General features: G+C 49.8%; 2 protein-coding genes and 1 non-coding gene across 7 annotated transcripts in view; 2 read left to right on the top strand and 1 right to left on the bottom strand.

Moving 5' to 3' along the window:
• Window positions 1-18,066, top strand: part of DCAF4 (DDB1 and CUL4 associated factor 4) — a 36,839-nt gene extending 18,773 nt beyond the window's left edge. For 2 of the 5 annotated variants that reach the window (XM_043918805.1, XM_043918803.1), the window contains 9 exons: window positions 793-895; window positions 2,845-2,988; window positions 3,673-3,722; window positions 7,507-7,586; window positions 8,590-8,688; window positions 8,806-8,903; window positions 9,761-9,934; window positions 10,285-10,399; window positions 11,938-12,964. In XM_043918805.1, coding sequence (XP_043774740.1) covers window positions 793-895; window positions 2,845-2,988; window positions 3,673-3,722; window positions 7,507-7,586; window positions 8,590-8,688; window positions 8,806-8,903; window positions 9,761-9,934; window positions 10,285-10,399; window positions 11,938-12,131 — 1,057 coding nt within the window. In that variant the 3' untranslated portion in view covers window positions 12,132-12,964. Of the gene's footprint in view, window positions 1-792; window positions 896-2,844; window positions 2,989-3,672; window positions 3,723-7,506; window positions 7,587-8,589; window positions 8,689-8,805; window positions 8,904-9,760; window positions 9,935-10,284; window positions 10,400-11,937; window positions 12,965-13,941; window positions 13,996-16,576 lie in introns of those variants that run through there. The other 3 variants (XR_006343830.1, XR_006343829.1, XM_043918804.1) reach the window with 3 other exon arrangements.
• LOC122706020 lies at window positions 14,995-15,120 on the top strand. Its single transcript, XR_006344279.1, has one exon. It is a non-coding gene; the product is annotated as a small nucleolar RNA SNORD22 (small nucleolar RNA).
• Window positions 17,369-22,337, bottom strand: part of ZFYVE1 (zinc finger FYVE-type containing 1) — a 44,163-nt gene continuing 39,194 nt past the window's right edge. Inside the window, exons 9-12 of the mRNA XM_043918802.1 lie at window positions 21,981-22,151; window positions 21,061-21,241; window positions 20,466-20,579; window positions 17,369-19,040 (exon numbers count right to left, since the gene is read on the bottom strand). Coding sequence (XP_043774737.1) covers window positions 18,808-19,040; window positions 20,466-20,579; window positions 21,061-21,241; window positions 21,981-22,151 — 699 coding nt within the window. The 3' untranslated portion in view covers window positions 17,369-18,807. The remainder of the gene's footprint in view (window positions 19,041-20,465; window positions 20,580-21,060; window positions 21,242-21,980; window positions 22,152-22,337) is intronic.

Genomic DNA, 22,337 nt, shown 5'->3' with positions numbered 1-22,337 from the left:
TTCTTCTAACAAGTTGTCAGCAAAAATGGCACATTAAAAGGGTATGTACTAAATTTCAAACACTTGTGATGTCTACAGTTCTAACCAAAGACCTGTGAGGTAGGTTGACCCTTCCCCCAGGTTCCACAAGAAGAGACTGAGACTCAGAGTGGAATGATTTGTTCAGGGCAGAGGTAGAAAGGGGACCGACCATCTATCTGACTCCCAAGCCTGAGCTCCTAGCCCCTGCATTCTGCTTCTTCCTGCTACAGCTGGGCCAGGGAAGAAACAACATGAGTGTGGGTGGCTTCCTTGGGGAGGCCCCCTCCGGGGAAGGCCGGCCCTACAGGCAATATCAGCCAGTGCAGGTGGGAAAAGAGTTAAAGGGCTAGTTAGAAAGATCTGTTCTTCACCCGGAGGCATGCTCGGTCCTTGGTGAAGAGGAAAGGAGGCAGTCGGATGGGCGGCTGCACATGAACTGTGTGCCCTTCAGCAGGTTGTTCCGTTTGGTCACATGCTCTTCATCCCAAGGGAAAGAGTTGCGCTAGATGATCCAAAATCAATCTTTCTAGTATGACCTTCTTTGACACCGTGAGTGAGCCACCCATTTCTTTGCTGTAGTTTTCCTAAGATTCTCAAATGGAGCTTCCTTGGGGCCTTGCTCAGCTCCACTGCTGAGATTTAACACGAAAAGAGAACTGACCCACGAAGATGGTCTTCTGGGTGTGGGACAGAGCAGAAGCCCTGTACCTTCTTCATGGATACCTAGGTATGGCGTCCACCCTCCTGTGCTATTCTCTTTCTCCTTTGCAGTTTAGCCCACGAGCTGCGAGTGAGCTGCATGCAGAGGAAAAAGGTCCAAATTCAGAGCTCGGATCCCTCTGCTTTGGCAAGTGACCAGTTTAACCTGATAATGGTGAGTGTAAGGGAGCCATCCGTGGGTGCTGGGGTGTAGTGGCCGTCCCCTGGACCATTTGTGGCTTCACTTTGGTTTCCATCAAGCCTGACTGCATAGAAGCCACTAGCCATGAAATCAGGTATTATGGTTCTAACTAGCAGCTACCCAGCGGCAAATGCCAAGCTGGCGAGACAGACTGTGCTGTGACCACTGTCACCCCACTACAGCTGTGTTGCTTGACATTCATTAAAGCCAGGGTCTGCACATGCCGACGGAGAACCATCCCAAAGTAACTTCCCACTGGGTATGTTGTGCACACACGTGAGAGAGTACACGGTGGACCAGGGGCCTCTAATCCTTGCTGTGCTGGGCAGGATTTGGTGGCCAAACCTGAAGTCCCAGAGTCCTTCAGAAGCAACAGCGTATTCATCTCCTGCTTTGTCCCTGACCTCAGTAGCAGGGCCTATTCATCCAGCACACCTCCATTTCATCATCCATTGCATCATTTCCGGGGAACAGAAAGTTCCCACTTCTGGTTAGATCCGAACCAGAAGCCGGGGGCCAGAGACATGTTGGCAGAGGATCAGAGTGTCCACCACAGCCAGAAGGAGTCAGACCCCTGAGCTAGACTGGCAACCCCTGGAGGCCTTCCTGGAGGCAGAGGGCCAGTCAAGGAGAGTGAGAACCTCAGTGGTCTGCTGGTAGGACGGGATGGAACTGACCATTGAGGTCCAGCCCCAGGGGACCTCGGCAGCAGAACCCTTCTGTGGAAGGGGTGTTGGGGGCCAGGACTCACATTCTGTCCGGGTGGGGACAGTAGAGGTCACTGTGCATCTGCTGCTTAGCGTGGCCTCCCACTTCGGTGCTGGTGCTTGTGCTGGTGCTGGTGCTTGCAGGACCCTCCCTGTCACTCCGTTACGATGACTGGATGGCAGGTGTGACCAGAGAGGTGGGAAGGGCAGTCTGTCACCCAGGGATCAGATTTTCCATCTAACGCTAGTCATAGTTACGATTCTTCAGGAACATACCTAGTGAGCTTGCCGAGTGAGCTTGCAAAGGGAGTATGTTTTCACCAGCATCCAAACTGGTGTGTATATGTGTATATTTATACATATATATTAAAAACACACATATAAAAATTTTGCTCTGAAATAATTAACCACATTTTTTTAAATGAGAAAAGAAAAGCTTAAAATAGCCCACATCCCAGTGCCATCTTTTTATTGCAATTTTTTTCCCCATGCAGTGCCTTTTTTTACTTGGTGGTAATTATAGTGAAGTGAAAGTCGCTCAGTCGCGTCCAACTGTTTGCCAACCCATGGGCTATACGGTCCATGGAATTCTCCAGGCCAGAATACTGGAGTGGGTAGACTTTCCCTTCTCCAGGGGATCTTCCGAACTCAGGGATCAAACCCAGATCTCCCACATTGCAGGCGGATTCTTTACCAGCTGAGCCACAAGGGAAGCCCGAGAATACTGGAGGGGGTAGCCTATGCCTTCTCCAGTAGATCTTCCTGACCCAGGAATCGAACTGGCGTCTCCTGTGGTGGTGATCATAGTAGCTATGTAATAGGAATCTGATTTTGCATTCTTTTAGCCCTTGGCAGTTATAACTAGCATTTCCCACATTGCTGTGTGGCCACGTGCTCTGTCACCGTGAGGCTCATCTGAGCAGTCCTCTGGGTGGATGTTAGGACTCTCCCACACCCAGTTGAGTGAGGTCAGACTTGCTGGCCGTGCCCCTCACTGCCATTTTTGCTCCTGAGTTGTGAGACCAGATACCTGTTAGCTTTGCCCAGTGATGGCTACACCATGTAGGGGCAAGTCAGGTCACTCCACACTCCCTCATGGACAGGGGCCCTCACCTGGTGGAAATGCACAGAAAGTGTGGGGGCTGGGAAGTTGGTCTTAGGCAGCCCACCTGGCTCACCCTGGGCGGTCACCCACAGTCCACCTCCCCTCTCCAGGCGGATACCAACAGTGAGCGGCTCTTCACTGTGAACGATGTCAAAGTCGGGGGCTCCAAGTACGGCATCATCAGCCTGCACGGCCTGAAGACCCCCACGTTCAGGGTGCACATGCACGAAAACCTCTATTTCACCAACCGGAAGGTACGCTGCCCTGCGCTGTAGCCTTGGCAGCCGCTTTGCCTTTGGATCCAGGGCGCTGCGGTAGTTGGCCACACTCAGAGGAGAGGAGAGGGCTTGGTGAAGGAGGCAGGGCTCCGTTACCTCATTTTCACAAGGGAAAACATGGTGTTTTAGTTCCCAGGAGGTGGGCCACGGTGGGCAGAGGGTCCTCCCACTGCATCATTCTGTTTATCTCCCAGCCAGTCTAGCCAGCACTGAAGTCTACGTAAATGTAAGGGGCTTGCTTGCTGACTAGGGGGCAGCCTTTACATTGATTTGGGGTGATGGAATCTGTAAGAAGCTGTGAGTTCCTCTTCTGTTGAGACCTGGGCCACAAGACAGACACAGGTTGAAAATGGTTTCTGGGTGAAGTGAGATCCGTTGCAGAGAATCCATCCCCTCCCTGGAGGGGATACCAGATGCCTCATTGTGAGGCCCCCATGGTGATATGAATGACCCCGGCCCAGGAGTTGCTTCCTCCCCTTGCCCTCAAGGTTCTACGTGGTGGGCAGGGAGCTTCCTTGTCCTCAGAAGTTTGTTCCAGCCCCTGCTCAAGGAGTGAGACCTGAAGGAAGCAGTCAGGTGTCTGTATTCTGTAAGAAAGCGTCTGTTTCTAAGTTGGCAGTCCGACCGGTCTCCCCGTCTTGCTGTGTGTTTCCTCACCAGGTGAACGCCATGTGCTGGGCCTCGCTGAATCACCTGGACTCCCACGTTCTGTATCTTTGGGCGGTGAAGAGGTTTGGTGGGCAGGCCGCACCATGGTGTAGACCTGGGCACCTGTGGGGTTTGTGAGACTCTGTCTTGGTGTCAGTATCCAGGGGTCTGGACCATTCTGCATGCATGTCTCCCCTGCAGGAAAGAGTGGTGGACCCGCTAGAAAACAGGGACTCCCATGGAGCACAGAGAAGTAGCTGAAGTGCTGGAACTATGTTGATGTCACCACGTATCAGACAGAGGTCTGGACTTGAGAGTCGGTGCGTTAGCAGAGGAACCAAACACAAAGGAACAGTAAAGCCTTGGAAAGGGACCCCAGGTCCTCCCGAGACAGAGGGAAGGGGAACCTTGCGGGCGGGGCGGGGAGGCTGGGGCACACCAGAGAGGATGTTCCTTGGACGTGGACTGGGGCTGTGGGCTCTGGGCCTAGGTTGCTGCCCCCGATGGCCTTCTTCAGAGCACTCTTCTTTCTAGTCTCCGCTTTCCCTTCCCGGATTGTAGGGGCACACAGTGCAGTGTCAGGGTAGCTGGGGTCCCTGGGCGCTCTCGATGGTACAGAGGTCAGCTGTCCATCGTGTCCTTCATGGAGAGAAGGACCCAAAGTCAAAGCCATGTGTTAATGAGTCTTGCTGTGGTTTATTTCCATAACAAATGAGTTCTTGAAACTGTGTGACCACTTGTTATGCCTAACTTAGAGTTGTCCTCAGGTTAACTGGTCAACATCTGTGAATACATACCACACAGTGCTTGGCCATGTCATGGGTCCTCAACAAATGATGCCTCAATTGGAATCTGTTGGTCTGGTTTGCGGGGGTTTTTTAAGGGGGGAGTGTTTTGTTTGTTTGTTTTTTTTAATTTGTTCCACAACACTCTGTTTCAAAGGGTTTTATTAGGATCTGATTATAAATTTTATGTAAGACAAACTGTGTGTGTTCTGTAAGTAGAAAGTTTTAGGTGGCTTTCATTTGGTGGGGTTTGTATAGTGATGGGACCACCTGTTACTATCTTAATCCTACCAGAGGGCAGAAGAGATCAAACCTTAAAAAAGGCAAAAGAAGAATCTCACTCCCATTTCTGATCTTCAGACAATATGGCATTTTTCCATGCTTCTCTTTGTGAGGATAAAAATTTATTTACAGGCATACCTCAGAGATAGTGTAGGTTCAGTTCCAGACCACTGCAATAAAGAGAATATCGTAATAAAGCAAGTCATATGAATTTTTTGGTTTCCCAGTACATATAAAAGTTGTTTACACTATCCTGTTAAGTGTGCAGCAGCATTATATTTGAGCAACAACGTATATACCTTAACTTAAAAATACTGTTGTTAAAAATGCTAATCATCATCTGAGCTTGACTTGAAGACAAGTCAATCTTTTTGCAGTAAACATCAAAGATCATTGATCACAGATTACTGTAACATAAAATAATAATGAAAAATTTTGAAATACTGTGAGAATTACCAAAATGTGACACAAAAACACAAAATGAACAAATGCCATTGGGAAAATAGCAACAGTAGTGGGTTTGCTCAACATCAGGTTGTTACAAATCTTCAATTTGTTTTTAAAAAACAAAACAAAACACTGTCTGCAAAGAGCAGTAAAGCATTGTAAAACAGAGTGTGCCTGGAATGGGTTTAGTGACGGGAATGTTGCTGTTTGATCAGCAGCTTGCCCTCTGGTGGTCATTTCGGGTAGTCAGGATTTTATACGCCTGCCGCTTTTACTGAAGGTCTTGAACTCTCTCCCTTTACAAAAATGACACCCGATTCAGACCAGCCATCTGCTCTTTGCCCTGGAGTGGCGGAAGGTTTGACTGAATTTCTTCTACACTTAACTAGCTTCTTCACTCACCTGTGGCCTATTCAGGGATTAAATCTTTGATGCTGAAAAAAAAAAAATCTTTGATACTGGCCCTTGTAAGTACCGTGCAAAGTTTGAGTGTAACCTGGGTTTCAGCCATAATAACATGGGTAAGGACTTTCTCCCATCCTTGCCCTACAAACCTAAAAGGAAAAGAAATTTATTTCAGAAAGAATTGAGCTGCCCAGACACAGTGTTCTCATGTATAGTTTCAACAGCCTCTGTATTACAGATATTTAACATGAGGCTTACCACCCTAGGCAACATGATACCCACACACCACACATGCAGGTGGTCAAGACTGTTGCCTGCCTGGCACAGATGTACATTTTTCGATGAGGTGTGTGTGTTCATTCCAGCATCTGTTGAGCATCTACAATCCCTGTGGAAGGCTGGAACTGGGCACCTCAACAGGTGATCAGTCTGCAGTGATGGCCATGGGGCAGTTGTAGAGTACAGGAATCGGGGTGGCCTTTCTGGAGGTGACTCCCACATGGGAAGGAGGGGACAGAGCACCCATTAGAAGGAAGAGTGAGAAGAGAGCTTGGCACATTTGGCAGCAGTAAGTGGCTTGGTATCCATGATGTCTTTGACTAGGTAGGACCTTGCAAAACCAAATCCTCAGGACTGTGGGATGCCCCTGGAAGACGGTGGTCATGGATTCACTTCTGACATAGCAGTGAGGGTGGCTGATTGTGAGGATGAGACCTTGGAGGGAAGGCTAAGAGTAGTGGGGAGAGAGTGAACTGATGAGCAGGAGTAGAGGAGAGACACGAGTTTAAGGGGCTTAGAGCCTAGGCTGGGGTATCTTAGTGATAGAAGGTCCAAGGATGGAACGCCAGGGGGGTGCTTATGGAGCCAAGAAGGAATGTGTCGTTAGAAACTGCTGCATGGTTCAGGGCAGGACTGGAAGGCATTCATCAGGTTTAGGTATTAAGAGCTCATTGGAGACCATGGGGAGAACGTTTCACTGAAAAGATGAGGGTCTGACCTGGATTTCAGTGGGTTGAAGAGTAAAAGGTGAGGAAGTAGGGAGTAAACACAGGTTCCTGTTGAAACTCTGAAGGGAAAGGAACCAGTAGAAAAGCAGGCAAAGGATATAAAGTGACAGCTCAAATAAAGGGAAACCTGATGACTAATCAGATGTAGTCAGAGAAATGCAAGTTAAAAGATAATTTATACCCATTCAGATAAACACAGTTTTTAAGGTCTGATAGTGCCAAGTTTTGGTGTAGGAGGAGAATGGGGAAAACTGCTGGAAAATGCCAGTTTCCTATTTAGTAAGGGTGAATGTTTTATGGAACTCCTATTTCAAATGTTTGTGTGTATAGGGCACACTGTAGTGTAAAATGAAATCCTTATCACAGGTGTAAGAAACTCTTAAGGGAAGCTTCCCATACATGGGAGTGGAAGACAGAAGGACAAGAAGAGAGGAAGAAAGGGTGCAGGCGGGGGGCAAAACCCACTTCAGTGCCCAGCAGCGGGAGACCAGAGAAATAAATTGTGGTCTGTTCATACAAAGGAGTGCTCTGTGGTGCAAATGGTTGAACCAGAGCTACAAACATGACCGCAATTACATCTCAGAAACAATGCATATTGAACAGTTGTAGAAGATTGTGTGTGATGCCGTTTACATGTATTTTAAAATCAAATGCTTCTTTACATTGCTTTTGGACAAATACTGTGTAGTAGTAAGGCCTAGAACTCAGACCTGTTTTAGAGTAGCAAGTCTCTCTGTGTGGGGGACGTTAAAAAGGGGCCTTTAAGTGTATCTGTGACATTTTTTTTTCTTTTAAAATATCCAAAACTAAATATGGAAAATGTGAGCCTGTTAAACATGGATGATTTTTTTGAAGAGTGCTGATGCCCATTCTCCTCTTGGAGGAGACTCGTTCTTGACTGTCCTTAACAGTTTTTCCAGGCTGTGCCTCATGGGAATTGCAGAGACTCCGGGCTGTGTCACCCTGCTCCCCACATCGCTGTTTGTCAGTAATCATGCAGGTACTGATGGATAAGGAGGTGCTGGGGGGCATCTTTGTCCTCTGCCTCCCAGGAGCTGCAGCCAGCAGCAGCATAAGCTCTGTGGTGATGGCTTGGACAAGACGGGTGGGGACCGCAGGCTGGTGAGTCCAAGTGGGAGCTCGCAGGGTGGGGACGGTCTGCAGAGAACCTGGGAGGATTCCTTAAACCCCACCCAGGATTTGCACTGGAAGCATGTACATCTTCACTTATCCCCTCCTTCTAGGTCTTTTCAGCAGCTAGAACAGTTAAAAGCATGTGTAACCAACACAGGAGATGAAAATATTTATTTAGGCTGCCTATATACAGATCACCAAGAGAGCATCTGTTAAGCTCCTACTGTATGGAAGGTGCTGTCAGGGATACTTAAATTCTGTATGGATGAAGGCAGTCCGACGGCCTGGCAGCGTTCTGGATGTGAAGTTTTCAGTTTCAGAGAATTAGGATCAGAGACAAGGATCAGGCCTCTCAGGTAGACCTGGCATGAGTCCCTGCTCTGCCCCTAACCATCTTGAAGAGATTGCTTAACCTCTGGAAAGTAAATATCTGCCCCCTTGGGTTACATGGAAGATTAAGTGATTTAATGCACACTTAGCCTTGTGCCTGGCATTTCATCATACAGTCAGTTTGTGAAGCAGGAGGATGTAGTATCTTCATTTTACAGATGAGAAAACTGAGGCAAAAAGCGGTTCAGAATTTGCCTTACAAAAACCAAGAGATGCTCTTAGAAGTCAGGATCGTGGTTTCCTTTATGGAGGAGTGAGGAGGGTAGTAATTGGGAAGAAACATGAAAGGTATCAGGGTACTCAGAATGTTCTATTAACCTAGGTGGCGGTTACATAGTTCTACTTACTTTGAGAAAACTCATAGTATAGTATAGTATGATTTGTGCCCTTAATGTATGTTTTATTGATTTTAAAAAATTAACAAAAAGTTTGCTTAAGATCACACAGCTGGACTTGAAACACTGCTGCTGTCCCCTCAGCAGGAGACCGGCCTGGCATGCTCTGCAGTTTCCGGATCCCCGGGGCCTGGTCCTGTGCGTGGTCCCTGAACATCCAGGCAAACAACTGCTTTAGTACAGGTGAGCTGCCCTGCTGCCCAGGCTGAGGGAGGGCACAGACCTGAAACGCCGGTCCACAGTTCCTCTCCCCAGACCCAGGGTGACACTGTCCGCCCGCCCCGTGTCCATCTCTGTCAGGCTTGTCTCGGCGAGTCCTGGTGACCAGCGTGGTGACGGGACACCGGCAGTCGTTTGGGACCAGCAGTGACGTCTTGACCCAGCAGTTCGCTCTCACGGTTGGTTGGATTGGGGAGGGCCTAACACAGTTTCCCAAGAGGGGGCCTTGTGCTGGGTTGGAATGGGATTCCCTTGTGTGGAATGTAGTCCTCCTCCCTCATTTACAGGGGAAAAGAAGGCATCCAAAGTGATACATGGGTGAATAAGTCAGCGCTGAATGAAACTTGGCTGATCTAGAAAGGCCTGGCTCAGCTGGCTTTCAACAACTTCCTAAAGTTTCAATGAAGTGTTAGTTCTTGAGTGCTTAGATTAGCTAGCAGGACAGTAAAAAAAATTTTAATGTATAAATTATGTCCCAACTTGTAACAGTTTTATATGCAGCTGTCAAGCTACCCATTTTATAAATTTAAAATCAAAATTCTGGTCCTTACTACATTTCAAAGACCTGACCTGTAGAAAATGCCACCTTTCTTTCAAAGGGTGGAAGAGATGCTGCGCCCTGCCTTTGGCAATAAGCACAGAACTCACCATTCAGGTTTCCTCAGCCATCTTCACACTCTGTTTGGGACCCATGTCTTCCCTGGGTTTCTAGTCTCTTACTCCCCTCTCATCACCTACTTTCTCACTTAGAGCCTGGGTGGGGACGGGACACCCTCCCTTTACGGGAGGGGAGGGGTTCAGGGTGAGGCCTTAGGGGCCCGTTGCAGCCAGCGGGGAGGACACTGGAGGGACACGCGGTGTCCAGTTCTTGACCTTTGATAAGAAACCCTTCCATCTCCACTGAGGAGGGAACCCTAACCAGCCTGCCTCTACCCATCCCTCTGACCTAGAGGAGCAGGGAGGCAGGGGGTGTCTTCTGGGGGACTCAGCCTTCACAGCCTTGGAGGGAGGTACCAAGCAGTCCTTCTCTCCACAGGCTCCTTTGCTGTTTAACGGCTGTCGTTCTGGCGAAATCTTTGCCATTGATCTGCGTTGTCAAAATCAGGGCAAGGGCTGGAAGGCCACCCGCCTGTTCCACGACTCTGCAGTGACCTCCGTGCAGATCCTCCAGGAAGAGCAGTGCCTGATGGCGTCCGACATGGCTGGGACGGTACGGGTGCCGCTGACTCTCCAGCCGAGGAGCTGCTCTGGGCCAGGGGAGGGGCTCGGCAGGAGAGACTCACGTCGGACCGCGGCAGGGGAGAGGCACGTGGAGGCCAGGCGAGGTGCCAGGTGTGCAGGGCAGCTGCTTTGCCACCTACTCGGAGCCTCATCTAATCTGAAGGGACGGGGTACTGGTCCTGGTGCCTCTGATGGGTTCTCGGACTTGGAGTATGGCAACTTAGATTTTCTCACTTGAAGAGGTCTGTGGAGACCACCTCGCCCCCTCTGGCTTTCCTGCCTGGGGCTCACCAGTACCTGCTGGACCCTTCCTGACAGCCTCTGTGCTTCTTCCCACAGATCAAGCTGTGGGACCTGAGGACCACTAAGTGCATCCGGCAGTACGAAGGGCACGTGAACGAGTATGCCCACCTGCCCCTACACGTGCACGAGGAGGAAGAAATCATGGTGGCAGGTACCTGGGGACGAGGCACTCCATCCCACTGACCCTGACCCTTAGGGCCCCCTGCAGCTAAAGCAGATAAGACATGACTCTATGACAAGCTGAATAAAGGGGGGTTTAGTCAGTTGGGCTCTGGGAGTCAAGATGGGGCACAGAGTTGGCCATCAGTGAGCAACAGTTTAACCCTCAGCATGTGGATAGCCCTTTGTCTCCACGTCACTGGGCAGACATGACTTCAGTTACAGGCCAGTGAGGAGCAATAAAACACAGCAACTTAGGAGACCTGGGTGTGGGGGTTAAGTCTATTCACCAGGTCCGCATTTCAGGGCGGCCATCCTGTTGAAAAGCTTGAGCTCCCTGTTCTTTGTACTCAAGTTTCCACCAGAGGATGCTGAGAAAAGAGATGAAGGTCACTGTAAAGGAACCAAGGCCCGGCCCCTTTACCACCCCCACTGTGATCTCTGGTGTGCAGAAGAGAAGCAGAGCTTTTGAGCACCAAACCCCCTTGAAAGGAGTTACAAGTTGATCACAGATTATATAATTATTTGACAGTTTGACAAATGAAACAGTAGGCCCTTGTCATTAAGGAGTATGTTCTCAGTCTTCACAGATCTCAAATATTCTAATATTCCTACAGAAAGTACTTATCTGCTGTGAAACTTTTTGTGGCTGAGAAGCATCACTTTTCTAGAACTTTCTTAGAATTTTTTACTACTCTTACCACACCACCAGCAATTAACTTCCTTAAGTCTATTTTCCACAAGTTTTCACCACAGAAGAGTTTCTGTGTTCTGGACGATAGAAAAGATACAAGCCTTATTGAGAAAGCAGGTGTGGGGAGTGGGCTGGCTGCAGTAATCCTTGAACTGCACAACCTGAACTGATCCACCCCTAAGGTCATAGAATCAACTCGGATGGTCAGAAGCACACACAGAAATCCCTGACGCCTAAGGTCTGCCCTTTTCCCTCAGTAGCATATGTTGCCTGTCCGGGCTGCTGTAATCAGTGTTGTCTGGTGTGTTTCCTCTGACCTGTGAACACTGAAGACTATAACATCTTATGAACTGAACCATTAAAGCAGAAAATGTTTTGGAGAGAGTTTTCACCCAGTTTGCCCCGGGATATAATGAAATTAAAGAGCTCGTCCTGGTTACTATCTCAAAAAGGAAATGAGCCGCATGTCATCTAGAACAGGTGGGCTGGGCTCCCTCTTGAACAGCCCTTGTCACCAAGAGAAACAGAATGGGCCACCCGATGGCCAAGATGCCCCATGAACCACCCAGGGTGTCCCAGCCAGCCTTTGCGTCTTGTCCCTTTGAACACCGGCAACTCATGATTCTGGAGCACCAGGGCAACCTGTAACTAATTTTCAAAAGGGACATCTTATCTGCAGAGGCAATTTCCGTTGTGAGTTTGCTTGACTCATATGGAATCACCTCTAGCCCTTAGGAATCGTGGAAGCCAGGGCCACAGTTCCCACCGCCGCCCCACCTCCACCACTGTTCCTCTGCGTTCTCACTAACCTGCCGCATGTCTTCCCTCTTTGTTAGTGGGCCAGGACTGCTACACGAGAATCTGGAGCCTCCACGATGGCCAACTACTGAGAACCATACCCTCCCCATACCCCACCTCCAAGGCCGACATTCCCAGCGTGGCCTTCTCTTCTCGGCTTGGGGGCGCCCGGGGAGCGCCAGGGTTGCTCATGGCCGTCCGGCAGGACCTTTACTGCTTCTCCTACAGCTGACTCTGCAGGGTGCGGCCTGGAGGGATGTGAATGTGACTCAAGGGAGCTAAGGTAGCCGTATTTTTAGCCATATTTTTGCCACAATTGCTGTTTCCAGTGAGGGCATTTTAAGTGGGTGGTCTGTGTGCACATGTACCATCCATCCAGCTGCTGAGGAAGAGGTGCTATGTTTTATGTGGAGATACTTCAGTAAAGTGATTTCGATTAAGTTGTGGGCTTAAGAGCCTTGAAAGTCCTTTTCATAAAAGGTGCCTATTTCTTGTTGAGTTCCTTAGGATCTCTCTCCCCCTCTTTTTTTAACAAAAAATAATTTTCTAAAGGCTGAAGATATACAGTAACTAAAGCTGCTTTTTTCACCAAAAGCCCTTTCAAGAAGCCTGATGAAACTGTTAGTAGTCAGTGCCTGGGTCCCAGAAAGACATCCTTGAGAAAGCCAAGTGAGAAGAAGGGGAAGTCATTTCTCTGAGTCTTTAGAGGAAGATTTTTAAGGCTGAGTTGGTCATCATTAAATAAACCTTCTCAAACTCACTGAACACCAGTGTCAGATCTCTGGGATTCTCATTTATTACCATTCATTGGCTTTCAAAGGAAAGATGGATCCTTTCAGATACTAGGCAGGCCTTAGCATGCATTTCTTGAAGCACCTTCCAGAATGTTAGGTACAGCAGCTCCTGATTTTATCATGGTGACTTGAACATCCGATTCAAGGGCCCCAATTCAAAGAAAATGGGCTTTGCCTTTCTGTAATCCAAGAGCAGCAGTTTGTGAGATGTTTATACAGTGTTAATACAAAGAGCTTATCTTTCCACCAAATAAAGAACCACAACATGGTGCATTGCTTCTGTTCATGAGTTAGAACCTTGTGATGCTTGGCTGCTATAGCATCAAACCAGCTACAGCAACATCTGCTCAGATCTTGGGTGAGGGAACAAAGATGGAGACTGAGGCCAGCTTTCATGGCTTTGCTGCAAAGCTTTCAGCAGGCTCCCTGGCCCGGGTTGGGTTCGGCCAATCAGACGTAACAGCAGGAAAGCAGAGGGCAGGAGCTTGGGGGGGAGTGTTAGTTTCTGGCTCCCCTGCTGTTGGGGTTTGGTGGGCTGTGGCTGTGTTCCTCCACCCCAGGCTACAGCTTCTGCTGGAACACAGCTCTCTGGATTCCAGGAACTTCTCTCCATTTGTCCCTTCAGACCTGCAGCTGGTAATTGCGTCTCTCTGTTGCTAGTCCAATGTGCTTCACCAATTAAAACACTCTAGTTACCCCCTTGAGTGTCACGCATCTGTGTCCTGTCCGAACCGTCCTACAACTTAAATGTACAGAGAAACAAATCCAAAACTCATTAGAGTATCAGAATGGTCATCCAGTAGATGAGCTGTATGTTATAATAAATGTTTTCAGAGCTTTAGGTTTTATAAATAACTTCCCCTATCTTAACCTGACTTGACCCTTAAAACAACCCGTAAAGGAGGTAGGGCAGTAGTAATAATATAAAAATTATCAGCATCCTTTTCTGGGGAGAGAAAGTGACTGACCACTGATCACAGACCTGGGAAGCAGAGACCTGGGACTTGGTACCAGACGAGACCACGTCCTCTACTTTCCACACTCCTCCAGTTGCTGACAGTACTTGCGTATCACACTGCTAGTGCTAAGGAGAAATCACAAAGCGGCTTGGGGCAATGCTAGCATTTCATATTTAATCACCAAGTAAATAAATTTTTCTGGCTCTGGCCCTCAAAGGCTAAGAAGCTTGCCAATTAGCAGAATTCTTAGGTGTTCAATCATTTAGACATCACCCCTATATCTCTGCAGCCCTGGCATGCTGACCTGCATGGAGGACCCAGGAAATAGCTGCATGATTGAAAGGTCTGGTAGAATCTTTTGTTTTTGTCTTTTCATTTATTTTTATTAGTTGGAGGCTAATTACTTTACAATATTGTAGTGGTTTTTGTCATACATTGACATGAATCAGCCATGGATTTACATGTATTCCCCATCCCGATCCCCCCTCCCACCTCCCTCTCTACCCGATCCCTCTGGGTCTTCCCAATGCACCAGGCCCGAGCACTTGTCTCATGCATCCAACCTGGGCTGGTGATCTTTTGGATTGATTTTGGTGAGATGCCCCCACCCGAAGAGCACAAACAAGCATAAGTGCTAAGCTATGACCCTAATATCACCCATACTTTCACCCCCCCGCAGTTCTAAGTTCTCACAAGCTTGTTCATAACATGATCTGCCTTCTACGAAGAGCATCTTTGGTATTGCACCTCTAATGCAGAGCTTTTGCCACAGTTCTGTACTGCAGAGAAGCTGTGGCTACTCAGTCCACTTTTGAATAGTATACTGTCTCTCAGAGACAGGAGACAACTGACTACTCGAAAAAGTACCTGATGAGCTCTGGAATGTAGCTGGTGGTTATACCTGCTATAACCAGCGGTAACACCTGCAATGCAAGAGACCCAGGAGACGGAGGTTCGATTCCTGGGTCAGGAAGATCCCCTGGAGGAGGAAATGGCAACCCACTCCAATATTCTTGCCTGGACAATCCCATGGACAGAGAGAGGAGCTTGGTGGGCTGCAGTAACATGGGGTCGCAAAGAGTTGGACATGACTGAGCACATCACATTCCCAAACACCTTCCTAACTCCTTATCAACTGTACCACAGCCCAAGTTACTTACTAGGCAAATAATAGTTGTCAAAGAATTAGTTGTGTGTTTGCCTTAGGCTTAAAAAAAAGAGGAGATGGGGACATAATAAAAACTTCTTAATTTAGCAATCTGTTCTTTATGTTTGGTTAGTGGTCACTGCTCCTAACATTTGGTCTAGATGATATGAAAAGTGGTTAAACTTCACTGTGAATTCCCAGTGAAGAAATACTCACAAGTCTTACTTCCTGTCCTAGTCCCAGAGCCTGTAAAGGTGAACCCACTGGGGCTGGCTGGGGGAGAAGAGGAAAGCTCGTTCCCGAGGGAACTGTCTGAGGGATCATGAGAATTTCTAAACAAGAAAAAGAGGGGAATAAATGACTGATTTATTTATCTGAAAAGCAGAAAAAAAAAAAAAAAAAAAAACTTCACTTTGAAGTTGATAAAGCATTTTGCAACCTGGCTTGTCAAGAGTGTCCCAAAGACTGTCTGTCACACACTCTGGATGTGTTTTTCACTTGCAGATCTGTTTGGGCATTTTGCCCTGACCCTCCAGATGACAGTGAAAGGTCTAAAACACAGGGTGGCATCAGCACCAGGCTCCAATAAACCCTCTGCTGTTTGCTCGCTCGTGGCCTTAACAGATGACAGTAGCACACACTGGTCACCAGAAACGCCCACAGATCAACACTCAGGGCCCCAACAAGGGCACCACCCGCTTACCTCTTACCTGTGAGCCCTCCCTCTGTCCTGGTCTAAATGTTCCGTGTAACCATCTCTGACAACAACTGCAGGCTAAATTCCTCCATTCATGTTACGTTGGTAGAAGCCTCTGGGCCCACTCCTTGAAGTCTGCCTCTCTAGGCCACCGCCGCAAGAATGACCTTCCCCAAAGATCCCTCAATGGCTTCTTGTGCCTCAGAATAAAACGTGGCCTCGAGATGTGAACACACATGCCTTACCCTGTTGCCCCTTCTCTTGGGACATGTTTCATCCTCACCTGGGCCTCTGTGCAAGCTGTCCTCCACTCCATTTCATCTGTAATCGTCTAACCGTTGAGTCTGAGCTTCACAGAAACCTCCAGGGTGCTTAGTTTCCCCAGCATGCACTTAGCACATCTAGACACTGAGTATGTTTTGCTACCATTATTTCCTTTTAATTCTTAGGACCCTATGAAGCAAGTGAAAATCACTCCAATATACTGGGGAAAGAAAAAAAAAAAAAACTGAAAAGAAAGCAGTTTGCCTAAGGTCTGCTAATGAGTGAGAGAGCCAAAAGGGTCTCCTGCTCAAGAAATCTATTCGACCCCCTTGTGTTAGACAGAATGGAATTTTTACTTTTGCCCTGGAAGTCAGTTCAGTTCAGTTCAGTCGCTCAGTCGTGTCCGACTCTTTGCAACCCCATGAATCACAGCACACCAGGCCTCCCTGTCCATCACCAACTCCCGGAGTTTACTCAAACTCACGTCCATCAAGTCAGTGATGCCATTCAGCCATCTCATCCTCTCTCGTCCCCTTCTCCTGCCCCCGACCCCTCCCAGCATCAGGGTCTTTTCCAGTGAGTCAATTCTTCACATGAGGTGGCCAAAGTACTGGAGTTTCAGCTTCAGCTTCAGCCCTTCCAATGTTAGTTGACCTCAAATCATTCTTGTGACCTTAATGTTAGGTCATTTGTGGGACGTGGAGAAGGTGGGAATTGTGAATGAACACCCAGGACTGATCTCCTTTAGGATGGACTGGTTGGATCTCCTAGCAGTGCTGGAAGTGTAAAATCTCCTTAAACCTAATTTTCCTACAGGTGACTTCTAGACCCATCTCCCTGCTTGCTCCTACCACCCACCCACCTGCACTCTTGGCCTCATCTGAATTAAAGCAGCCGCCGCAAAACCAAGATGAACACTGGGTGTGTAGGACAAAAAAAAAAAAAGAGAACTTGGTTATTTTGACACCGGGTTACCTTCTCCTCTCCTGGTCTGGCTAGTTTAAGAAAGCGATTTCGGAAGCCTTTTCTGCATTTTTCCTGTGTGGTCCAGCAGACACCACGCTCGGGGCGGCCCCACACAACCGTACAGGAGACGGTGGAGAACAATTGTTCACCAGGAGCTGGGCAGACAGCAAGGCAGGGCAGAGGATAGGCACCAAAGGGACAGATACAAAAGGAGAAGAGTCTCCTCCCAGTGTTTCCATAGGTCACTAGTAACCTAATCTCTTCTCCTGGGAGAGAGCATTCCCGGGGAATAAACTGAGATAACATACACCTCTCACTTGGCTTTTGCTCTGAAAAGCCACCAGCTTTCATCAACTAGAGGACTTTCCTGGTGGCTCAGACAGTAAAGCGTCTGCCTACAATGCGGGAGACCCAGGTTCAATCCCTGGGTCGGGAAGATCTCCTGGAGAAGGAAATGGTCACCCACTCCAGTATTCTTGCCTGGAAAATCCCATGGACAGTGGAACCTGGTAGGCTTCAGTCCATGGAGTCGCAAAGAGTCAGACACGACTGAGCAACTTCACTTTCTTTCACTTTTCATCAACTAGAAAGAGGTAGCAAGATAATACTGATGAACTTAAAGGAAAGAGGCCAGAGTCCATATTCCGCAGGAAGATTCCTTTATAACGGCGAATTTAATAATACACAGTACTAGAGCAGGCCTCAGTCACTGGGCCATGGGAGGCGGGAAGGAAGCAGGTCTGAGAGGGACCAACACATTTCCAGGGCTCACGTCACAGGGACACGCCAAGAGTGACCACCACGTACCTCCCTGAACTTGGCCCACCCGCCCCGTTCAGTCAAGAACTGTGTCACTTCAAATTCTTTTTCGCCATTGACAATAAAATCCACCATGATGACAGGATTTCAGCACAACGGTCTCCTTCCAGTCACGACAAATACAGATATCCCAGCTCTTGAGAAACAAAAAGTTCATCTGACTTCTCTCGCCAGGACTGGAGAATTTTTTCATAATGATCCGCTGAAATGTTTGTATATACTTGGAAAAAAACCACTAACAGTCCATTCTGTACTGTTTCCCTGGAAGATTTCTCATGACCACCCGTCCAATGCTCAAAGGGTCGTGTGTCTGGGAATAAAGGATTAAGACACTTCAAAATAAGCAAGAACCCTAGTGCAACACTCAGTAGATGGTGGGCTCGAGGGGGCTGGGAGGGGAGGGTGGGGCAGATGCTCCACTGCGGGGTAGGGAAAGCCAAGTGGTAGAGCGAATGGAAGCATCGACAAGCAGGGAACAGTGCTGGGGAAGGCCCGTCTCCTTCCGTGCCCGCCCCCCCTCCCCCAGCTTGACAGCCATCATGTCACCTGCGCTTGGGGACTCCTTGGGTCCGAGGACCCTACCACACCCTCCACCCGTCCGTGACCTGCACGCGAAGCTGGGTGGTCTCTGAAACAGGCCTAGGCCAGGGACTGGGATCTGACTCTGGAGGGCCCAGGGAGCTCCCCCACGGGCCACGCCCAGCAGAAGGTGTCTGGGAAACTCCTACCCTGGCAGCCGAGGGGCACGAAGGCTTCAAAGGCTCGGAGAGAAGCAGCAGAGGGAGGCTAGCAGTGCAGTGGCCTTGGTTTTATGGGGGGAAGACCCGCTGCCCGCTGCCCCGGATTCCTGCTGGGGACGGACCGCGCGGGTATTCACAGCCAGCGGCAGCCTGAACACGCTCCATGTTCCTTTCGTTTGTATATACGGGGTGTGTGTGTGTGTGTGTATATATATATTTACGTACTTATTATTTTTAACTGAAATAAAATGTAGTGGATTCGAGTTCATCCCCCTTTGCTCTAAGCTGCTCGGGCTCCCCGCCCTGGGGGGTTCAGGCCTTCAGGCCCACTGCCCGGCTCGCCCTGGCTCCCTGTCTGCACCCCCCCCACCTGCCACCCCACAGCGGGAAAGGGGCCCCCGGGACGAGGAGAGAGGACACACACCGCCACAGGTGACCAGCAGGAGGGTCTACCTCAACGCGACCTCGTTTCTAACCCTGAGAACCTAAGGAATTGTGAAGGACTCGGAGAGGGAGCTGGGGTTAAAGGTCACCGGGCTTTTTATTGCAGTTAAAGCAGACTCGGACAGGATGGTCCCAGCCTCGCGAGGGGACAGCCCGGCGGTCGTGGGAACACTCATCACAGAAGCCCTGTCCGCAGGCCCGGCAGTGGTGCTTCGAGAGCTTGACGCTGAACTCCTTCCGGCAGCTATGGCAGTGCAGGATCTCGTGGTCTGGGACCCAGTACGCCGGCCTGGCTGCATCCTTCACCAGACCTGCGTCACGGAAGGGGACATGACAGGCGACACACGCGGGACCCCGCACCCGAGTCCCACCGGGCAAGACGCCAGCGGCAGACACTTCACTGGCTCACAGTCTAACCGCACACACATCACCCCCTCCACCCAGGTCAGGATGTCAGGCTGGGGCCCAGGCACTGTCCACTACGCTCTCCAGGTGAGCCTAAACTACAGCTGAATCATGAACCACTGGAGCAATGGTGAAGTGCGGGCTTTGGAGTCAGGACACAGCTTCATCCCAGTTCCACTGAGCCTGAGTCAGTCAGCTGTGGAATTAAGACAGGTTCCTTACATTCTCAGGGCCTTGGGTTTACTCATCTGTAACAACCCAGCTTCAAAAGCAGTTACAAGATTATAAGAAATAAAGTGTCTGATGAGCTGGGACCCAACAGCCAGTGAGTACTCAGCAGGTGAGTGCCCGTCAAGCACAGGTGGCAGGTTCTGCCAAGGGCGGCCCCTGCCCCTCCTGGTCTCCTGACAGCAGATGCAACCTGAGCCTCCAGGCTGGATAAATCCATCTATTTCTACACTCTCAAGTCAAAAGCTTGTCATCAGCTCATTCTGTGAGCCACGGTGATTAAATCCGATCCAAGCAATTGTCATCACAGCCACCCAGGAGCCCTTGGTCTCTCGCCTATGAAGGGCCGGAATGCCCCAGGCCCAGTCAGCCCTGCCTAAGCCCTCCACACACTGGCAGGTTTCCCTTCATCTCCCTCTGGTTATCACAAGCCCGCCCCCTCACATCAGGTGAGTGGCTCTCTTAAATCTTAAAGAAATAACAGCTGGGCTGGTGTGGCAGATTGAGGCCCTGCCCCCTTCCTCGAATCTAGGCAGGTTCTGTGACTACAGCAGAGTCTAGTGGAAGAGTTAGTTTCCAGGCCCAGGCCTGTCTCAGAGCCCTGAGGCACCACGTAAGGAGTCACTAGCACTGGAGAAACCATGTGAAGAGGCGTGGAGAATACAGGGAATGGGGGTGAGGGGGAAGTTCTCCTGAGCTCAACCTTCAAGGCATCCCTGCCAGGCTACCCAGCGTGTAAGTGAGGTTGGCTTGGCCCCCCAAGACCCATCCAGCTGCCATACTGGAAAATCCAGCAGTAATTCCAGGCAATGCCACTTAGAGAAGAATACTTGCTTTTCCTGTGAGACGTGACTGTTTTAAGCCTTTCCATTTTCAGGTGGTTTATGACGCAGCAGTAGATGGCCTAAGAGGATGGCCTCCAGGAATAGACATGAAACCACCAAGGTATTCAGCATGAAGCAGGGAAAGTAAATTCTCAGTCGCCTTCTTGCTGCCTGACTCAATCCAGGTCAGCAGGCTGACAAAACGACAGCCCAAGGCGCGGCACTTCGCAAGCCCTCACCCACACACACCGCCCGCGAGGGAGGCACTGCCAGGCCCACCTAGTGGTATGTCAATGGCGGTCACCACGGCTCCTAAAGTGTTCTGCACGGCCTCGCCCACCTTCCGAGCAATCAGCGTCCCGCCTTCATCGTCCCCCTGTGCCTCAGTGACATCTGCAGACAATGATGAAGGAAACACCATCACCTCCGAGTCATTTCCCAAATGAAAAATTCTAGATGCTTCTCCCAGGGCACCCTGTGCCGTTCCGCTAGGGTGGCAAGGGTCTGGGCTGTGGGCACCCACACCGCAGCCAGTGAGGTCTGCTAGTCCTTTACCTCAGCCCTCTGGGGCTATTTTATAACCTTCCTTTACAGTGGGCCAGGAGCATGACCTAGAACCTCCTCCAGGAGAGGACTCAGTCTAAGCGTATGGTAAACACAGGACAGCTTTAACCCTCCCCCACCTAAGGAACAGCACCCCCCGGACCCAGTTAACAAAGAGCTTAGAGGATGCCTGGGCAAGAGTAGGGGAGGGACTGCTCTCAAAGAGTGAGGCGGGGAGGAACAGGGTTGGGCAGGTGAGAGTCCCATTCCCAACACCCAGTGCCAAGGAGAGGGTCCCCCTCCACCTTGCAGCTCCTGGGCCCCACGTTACCTAACTGGGAATTCCTGGCTTCATAGCAGTTGTCACACACCCGCACGGGCGCAGGGCCCCAGCCCCGCTCGGGCACCGGCCGGGTCTTGGATGAACAGCTGTCACAGAAGCCCTCCCCACAGGCCCGGCAGTGATGCTTGGTGTCGTTATCTTTAAAGGATGTAGCACACTTGTTGCAGCTCTGTTCCAAGCCCAAAACAAACAGAGAGGCAGGTGTCATTCATGTCTGCTCAGCTGAGAAAGTCAACCTGGGGAGCCTTGAGGATCATCTGAGGATGGCAAGACCCCGATGGTCCCAAAGGAGGGGACCTAAGACCTCCAGCCACATGGAACACCCTACTGAAGCAGAGCTGTAATGAACATTTTCTTCCAAGAAGCGCTGTAAAGGTACCTCACATACACCTGGCCAAGTCACAGGGATCTCAGAAGGGACCATGTAACTCCAGCCATAAAAGCAACGAGGACTCATTTCTTTCACAGCTTCTCATGAGCCTCTGAGAAGCTGAGGAGGAACAGGTCTCCTGTCACAAGTGTTTGGGCCAAAGCTGGGGGCTCCCTTGATGTGGGAGCTGTGAGGTTTGTGTATCAAGCTGGGGATGACCTTAAATGACCTCTAAAGGTGTCCTTTCCTCCACAGTCTACAGGTATGACTTCAAACACTTGACCAATAACAACTGGCTCTTGTGGGGAAGTAAACCAAAATCCACCACAACGGAAACACTTGGAAAATAACAGGGGAAATCAGCGGACAAAGAGGACACCAGCTGTCTTAAGTGTGTCCCACCCTTTCCAACACTCTGGACGCTAATCTGGCTGGGAGAGAGACTCCAAGCCTTCCTCGCAGAACAAGCTAAGGGCAGGGCGAAGCAACACAAGGAGAATGGGCCGTGCCAGGGACCCAGGGCATCCTGCCACCATACCAGGATCTGGGAGTTGGGCCTCCAGTAGGCAGGGGCGATCTGGTCTGTCAGCCAGGACGTCACAGCCTTGGTGGGCCCAAGGCTTAGCTCAGATACCGACTGAGCCATGAAGTTCATCCCGTCCAAGAGGCGCTGGGCAGCGTTGTTGTTGTCCTTCAGAAATCCATCGGTCTGAAATGAAAATGCAGGCTCCCATCATTTTCTGAGTGATGGGAGTAAAGGGAAGGAGGGAGAGGGGTCTCAAGTGAGTTACACACCCATCACAGCCAACTCAGAACCACAAATTGTCTGGCAGAGAAGAGCGGGTCAGGACAGAATCCCTTTGGCTTCTAAACAACATCACACCCTCTGAGTCAT

Source organism: Cervus elaphus, chromosome 12 (assembly GCF_910594005.1).
Source record: "Cervus elaphus chromosome 12, mCerEla1.1, whole genome shotgun sequence".
NCBI lineage: Eukaryota > Metazoa > Chordata > Mammalia > Artiodactyla > Cervidae > Cervus > Cervus elaphus.
Note: the sequence above shows the minus strand (reverse complement) of the source record. Positions and strands in the feature narration are given on the sequence as shown.